The sequence below is a fragment of the Zerene cesonia genome, chromosome 5, assembly GCF_012273895.1.
Source record: "Zerene cesonia ecotype Mississippi chromosome 5, Zerene_cesonia_1.1, whole genome shotgun sequence".
Lineage (NCBI taxonomy): Eukaryota > Metazoa > Arthropoda > Insecta > Lepidoptera > Pieridae > Zerene > Zerene cesonia.
Window position 1 is genome coordinate 11823 of NC_052106.1, and position 7018 is coordinate 18840.

Consider the following 7018-nt stretch of genomic DNA (forward strand, 5'->3'; position numbering starts at 1 on the left):
CGGCGCCGTCCAGCAGGCGCGCGGCGCCGGCGGCGCGCGGCAGCGCCCGCAGCGCGCGCAGCGCCGGCGTGGGCTCGCTGCCCGCGCCCGCCCACACCAGCCGCAGCAGCTGCGCCTGCGCACGCGCCGGTTGAGAATCGCTGTCTTATACGTCATTTACTGTTTAGTATTAACAATGTACTCGTTCTGCTTCGTAACTCAGCTATTAACCATTTTGTGGATAAAGTCCTCGCAGTTATAAGTGTAGATATGCATTGTCGAAGTGTAAATACATACTGTAAATATAAACAAATAACAAAAAGGGGGCAAAAGAAATTACTTGTCCTTCGAACAGGGTTATGGGCGGCATACGCACACCGGCCACGCTCAACATAAGCACGGCGCCGACCTCCTCCGCGTCTCCCTCCGCACCCCCCGCGTCCTCGGCGCCGCCGGCGAATGTCTCCAGCCCGCTGGCTTGCAGCTCCACCTATAAACACGTACATAATATCGGCTACGAGTTACTATCGAACGAACGCATAAGACAATTTTTTTTAAGTAAGCGTACGGTAAGCGTGTCGTCCGTGGAGTTGTCCGGGGCCACGGCGAGGAGGCGCACTACGCCGCGACGCAGCACGCCTCGGCTGGCCAGCTGCACCGAGTCCAGCTCGGCCCGCCAGCCGCGCGCCGCGCCCGCCGGCGCCGCGCCCGCCGGCCGCGTCAGCACCGACGACGTGCCCGGCGCCAGCTCGGCGGGCCAGGCGCCCAGCTCCCGCCGCAGCATGCGCAGCAGCAGCGCCACCGGCTCGTGCGCGGCGGCCAGCGCGCGCAGGCGCTGCCACAGCACGCGGCGCAGCTCGGCCGGGCCGCGCTCGTGCAGCAGGAAGGCGAGGCGCGGCAGGTGGAAGGGCGCGGGCGCGCTGAGGCGCAGCAGCAGGTCGAGCGCGGCGGCGCGCGCGGGCAGCGGGCGGCCGGCCAGCGCCAGCCGCTGCAGGCGCCGCAGCGCGCCGGCCCGCAGCAGCGCGGCCGCCGGCAGCCGCTCCAGCGCCGCCAGCGCGGCCGCGGCCACGCCCGCCGCGCCACGCTCCGCCTGCTGCAGCAGCGCCTCCAGCGACTCCTCGCTCGCCAGGTTGCCGAGCGCCATCACGTGCGCTAACCGGCACGAGTCATCCTATCGCCGTCGATTTCTAAGATTACTGATTTATTCATTTAAATGCTTTATTAGACTGCCGCATAACAGAAATAATTAGCCTGTCCATCGGACCAAGATAACAGTAAAATCTTTTATTTATGTCATCTTCGCCAATCGAGCCGGACGCTAAGCGCACCGCCGCCCTCTCCGGCTTCTAAATCATAACATGAAATGCCAATGTTAAAATTTACTGAAATTTAATGCAGCGCTATCGCTATAATGGTATTCCTGTTATATGTAAAGTTTTTAATTCAAAGTCACTTTGATACACTTTTTTTTGTAATGCTTAATTTCAGTCTATCTGGTTTCATTTCGAGACAGATAAGATCTCTTTCGTTGTGATTCCCATTGTGTGTTTTAGAGTACAATAATTGCGTTTAGTCTCCAAACTATGTTGTACATTCAAATAGATTGGAAAGAATTCAGAATCGTTTTTTTATATCAATTGTCTTACATTAACAACCATTGCAAAACATTGATGTCCTACAAACAAAGATTGTCTTATTACAAAATGAGGCCTTTGAGTATTCGTCGTAAGGTTCTGTATATCTCATTTCTGTTAAAACTAATACATGATGAACCGAATAATTAAAAAAAAAATTAAAATAAAATGTTGACAGTATAAATGTTAAGTATATGAAGAATGCTATGGACGTCTGCCTATATGCAGTACATGTGCCAGACGAGCTGTTTTTGTAGTGTTTATGAATAATTCTGTATATATTCTGTTGCTATCAAAATAATTAAATATGTGTCGCACCGCGCAGGCGCGCAGCGCGTCGTGCAGGCGCGGCGCCAGGCGGCGGGCGGCGCGCGCGGCGGGCGGCAGGCGGCGCGCGGCCGCGGCGGCGCTCAGCAGCGCGCTGCGCGCCAGCTCGCGCGCCTCGCCCGCCTCGCCCGCCTCGCCCCCCTCGCCCTCCGCGTCGCCGCTCGGCCACGCGCTCAGCTTCACCACCTCCTCCACGACGCTCTCCTGATTCAACGGATGATCATCGTTATCGGCGCCGAGTAAGCGTTATTGTCTTACAGTCATAATTAAGCGGCTATTATTCGAGACCTGAGACCTGAGACCACTATGATAGGAAGCAGGTGAAAAAAAAATTATTCGTAAGTACAAATATTAAGTTTGTAATCTGTATCTCAGAAGACTATTTCATACACATAATATTTTGCATCTAAAGAAATGAAAAAAATTAATTTACATTATATAATTTAAGCCGATGTGAGTGATGGATATGCTAAAAATTTTTATGTATTCATTTAGGAATAGTGACAAATTCTAAATTGAATATAATCAACGTTTTGGAGCCCATTGACTATGAATTTATTGAAACGATTAGCAGCGAAGTTTATAATTTTGTTGATGTCATTGGTCAGAATATTATCATAACTTGGAGCAAGGCAAATAAGTCGCGTTTTGCAAAATTACTCTTAGTAATAGTACGTATGGTTTACGAGAATTTTCGCTTCCGTGTTTGAGGCAATGTGAATTTCGTACAAGTCGAGTCGCATGTACATATCAACATATATTATATAGTTTGTTCTATGGTTGTAAGGTTTTATGGTTCGCCTCATAAGCGATCACTACTGCCGATGAACATTCACAGGACTAGTCCCTCAGCAAATACGCTGTCCGCTCTTAAGGGGTAGAGGATAAAAAAAGGATTGACGACTAGAATGAATGGACTGGGATGGGAGAGGAAAAGGAAAGCATGCTACTATTTTATGCCATTTTCTGTGTTTGCATGTATATGAAGATTTGTGACAATATAAATTAGCGTTAAAGTGAAACCTCAGGGTGCGGCGCAAGCGCGAGCGCGGCGAGATACTCGTGCGCCAGGCCGGGCACGGCGGGCGCGTCCGCGGCCGCGCCGCGCGGCGCCAGCTGCAGCAGCGCGCTCACGGCGCCGTGCGCGCCCGCCGACCCGCACGACCCCAGCGCGCCGACTAGCGCGCGCCTGTCGTATTTTAAAAATAATAATTTATAGCTATCTCGTTTTTAATTTGGATTGTAATAAATGAATATTTTTTTTAAATACAGAAGTAATCAGCGGACAATCGGGCGCATCGGCGGCACTCACAGCGCGTCCGGGTCGGTCTGGGCGTGCAGCAGGCGCGCCAGGCGCGGCTCGGGCGCGGCGCAGAGCGCGGGCAGCACGCGCAGCGCGGCGTGCGCCGCCGCCGCCGAGCCGCCCGCGCCCGCGCCCCACAGCGCCTCGCCCGCCGACATCGCGTTGTCCAGGTCCTGTCCAGAGATCAATGTCGATAGTATACTTGAGCTCGGCTTTAAGACTTATCTCAATAATCGTACATAATGTCCCAAATCCCAAACTCAGTGCAACCCGACGTCGTCGATTGTTACGTGCCGTGTACTCTGCGAAGCAAGTATATCTGTACCCACCCAATACATTATTCTGCTACGTATGTATTATTCGCGCTCATGTACCAGAATACTTTTGCTACATGAACTACATCCCCGCCGAGTATACGTAATCCGCTCGGCAGCTTTTGCATGAAAGAGTAACAAACCTACATCCATACATTCTTACAAAGTGGCGTATATATTAGTAGGATATAATAACTACTCGGAAACCAGTCATCTATATCAGTTGAAAAATTTAAACTATACAATTGTTTTTTCTTGCTGATGTAGGACGACGCACTAGACTTATGACTGAGCCAGAAAACAATTTAACACACGCCGTCTCGTGTTTATAGCATCCGGTGACCGGCTGGTTTAACATTTAATGTTAAATTACTTTTATCTTAATGTGGGATTATTATGCAATATACTACAAAATTTTGGCTAAAATCATTACATTTTTTATATTAATTTAAAGGAATAATACTAACAACAACAAACTATGTTCGATTTGTTATTCAATAAAATTGACAAAATAAACAATTATAATACAAATATATTAATGGCAACCATATTGAGAAGCATTGCGTCACGTTTCCAAACCAAGTGAACTGCGCTGGGCATGAGGTTAACATTTGTTTAGTTATTCGAGTAACCGTTTATAACATTAGTTTTTATCATCATGACTAATCTTCACTACATTGTATAAAGCAAGTCGCTTCCCGCGTCTGTGTCTATTTATATATTATGTATATATATAAAATTCTCGTGTCACAGTTTTCGTTGCCATACTCCTCCGAAACGGCTTGACCGATTTTGATGAAATTTTTTGTGCTTATCCGGTATCTATGAGAATCGGCCAACATCTATTTTTCATACCCCTAAATGATAAGAGTAAGGCAGAACAGCGTTTGCCGGGTGCAGCTAGTATTATGTATATATTATGTATGCTTAGATCTTTAAAACTACACAAAGGATTGATGTTGTTTTTTTATTGGTAAAGAGGGATTCAAGAGGAAGGTTTGTACGAGTATGTATAATAGCCTCTTTAAAACTACTCCGAAATTGAACGAGTGGAGGATTTTAATAAATTCTACCTCCGATGGGATAAAACAGGGGATTAGCTTTTATACTATGAAAATTTATTATAACGACGCGGACGAAGCTGGGGGCAACTGCTAGTACCTATATCATATTGATGTAGAGCAAGTTATGTAAACACAATTTATAATGGATTTTTAGTGTGAAATGTTTACACATGACAATGTACTTCTGATTACATTTTGATAAGCCCACTGAATCCTGAACGTAGTTTCATCCTACGAGAAGCGTTCATAACATCACTATAGATAAATGTATAACAAACGACGACGGCGAACGCCGCTTATCATCGTTAAGTTGCCCTTATGACCCCATTATCATTATTTTAACAACTTTAATAAATTGTTATATTTAAATCGCTTCATATAAAATAAAATATCGGCACAAAAATGTCTCGTAACTTGGAAATATACCAACATATGATAGTTCGTAGATAGTAATAAATATTTTGTACAATATGTAAATTTCAAATGATCATAATACGTGTCGTTAATTCATGTGGTTACAAGATTGAGAGTTTGGGGGGCCACGCCGATGAGACGGCGGCGCGGATTCTTACCAGCGGCTCATCATCGGGCCACAGCGGGTCGAGCGGCGGCGGCAGCAGCGCGGCGGGCGCGAGCGGCGCGGGCGGCGCGGGCGGCGCGGCGGCGGGCGCGGCGGGCGAGGCGGGCGAGGCGGGCGAGGCGGGCGCGGCGGGCCGCGAGCGCGCGCGCTGCAGGCGGCTCCACGCGCGCGCCTTCAGCCCGCCCGCCGAGTGCACCTCCTCGGCGTGCAGCTCGCGCACGCCCGCCGCGTCCAGCGTGTACCGCGTCACGCGCCGCGTCGCTCCGGCTCCGCCCCAGTCCTCGCACCCTCTCTGCACACACACACACACACACACATCACAAACCTATAAGTTACTACAAAATCTAGCTACATCTGCATACTTTTGATCATGCAAAATGTGGAATGGTATTTTTAGTGATGAAGTATTGTAAGTTTTTCAAAAGGTATTGTAGGTATAAGGGTTTTAATTAAATTTTAATCAATCTGGGATACTATACGTATATATATGAGGATATTATAATATACTTAGGATATTATAATATCATAAATGGAATTGCGAGACATTGTCAGTGGTAGACATGGAGCGTTTTGAATGGTCAATTCACTCAGCTCATGCTGTTGCATATACCATTAGCTGCACCATCACCGTCGAAACCACTGCCAATAGTAATAAGTATTTATACAGCTCATGTCTTATTTGCATATATATGCTATATTTTTTACATGAAAAAGTAACAAAAGTTCCATCTATCCACACTTACCATCTTTTGTGTTTATAATATTTGTAGAATAATATTAATTAAAAAAAAAAAAGCATACCTCAGGGAAATTTTCATGTGCTTTATAAATTTACTTATTTGGCATACCAGAGTCCAGTCTAACCTTTATCTTTCTGATGACATTAGCAGAAACACTCTCATAAAGCACTTGGCAAGTCCCAGAGATGTCTGTTTCATTTGTTTCTCCATCGAGTACTTGAAACTAGAATATGTAAAGTGGTTATTAGTTAATATTCTATATTCCATACACTCCATCTGATAATAACTGAGCACACAAACCTGAAATAAACTAATAAGAGATCTTTTAAAGTTTACAATGTCTGTCAGCTCGTTGAGGTCCAAATATGACGATTTTATGAAGCCTTTATTCCAGTGTGCATAAAATGTAGAGAGCGGGTAAGAGTCCCAGATAGATTTATGGGGCAAGAAATCTGCATTTACATGCTTGCCCCTAGACAGCAGATGGGGAGACTTCAGCTGCAAATTAAAACATCATCCAAACTGTAAACTGTAAAGTAACCATATATTTTACCTAACAAATTATGCTACAAAAACAAGCTCATAAAGCACACCTCAAACTTTAATAGAAATTCAGTGTCTTGAGAATCTTTCCAGACAGGGTCAACTAATAGCGTCGCTTTGATTTTATAGGCCACCTCCTTATCGCTGCGAGAGACTTCATTGAGCATCACAGTGGTCTCCACGTCGTAAGTATCCGTACTCTGGAAAAGCTTCACTTCCCCATAGTCCTCCCGAGTCACTGAACCATTTACGTGTATTTTATACACACACACCGCATTTAGAAGAAAAAACAGTGAGATTCCTGACCTCATCGTTCAACCAATTTATGAACAGTTTCTAAAAGTGGCTAATAAATAATTTATATTATTCGCTTTTCAATACATTGATATAAATTTCAAGTATGCGCTTGCGCCGCTTGCCGGCTGACAAGTAACGAATAATTACCAATCACTTACTATATGGATCTCATTGTTAAGATGACACTTGACAAATGACAGGAATGATAACTGAGTTGTTGTCGTTGTCAACTTGACA

The 7018-nt window shown here is 46.0% G+C and overlaps 1 protein-coding gene across 1 annotated transcript in view; it reads right to left on the minus strand.

Annotated features, from left to right (window-relative positions):
- LOC119840143 (microsomal triglyceride transfer protein large subunit) overlaps positions 1–6946 on the minus strand; it is a 12084-nt gene extending 5138 nt beyond the window's left edge. The window contains exons 1-10 of the mRNA XM_038366656.1: positions 6535–6946; positions 6242–6439; positions 6066–6164; positions 5299–5493; positions 3253–3416; positions 2964–3129; positions 1932–2144; positions 548–1150; positions 320–469; positions 7–115 (exon numbers count right to left, since the gene is read on the minus strand). Of these exons, the coding sequence (XP_038222584.1) occupies positions 7–115; positions 320–469; positions 548–1150; positions 1932–2144; positions 2964–3129; positions 3253–3416; positions 5299–5493; positions 6066–6164; positions 6242–6439; positions 6535–6795 (2158 nt within the window). The 5' untranslated portion in view covers positions 6796–6946. The remainder of the gene's footprint in view (positions 1–6; positions 116–319; positions 470–547; positions 1151–1931; positions 2145–2963; positions 3130–3252; positions 3417–5298; positions 5494–6065; positions 6165–6241; positions 6440–6534) is intronic.
- Between the last annotated feature and the right edge of the window lie 72 nt (positions 6947–7018).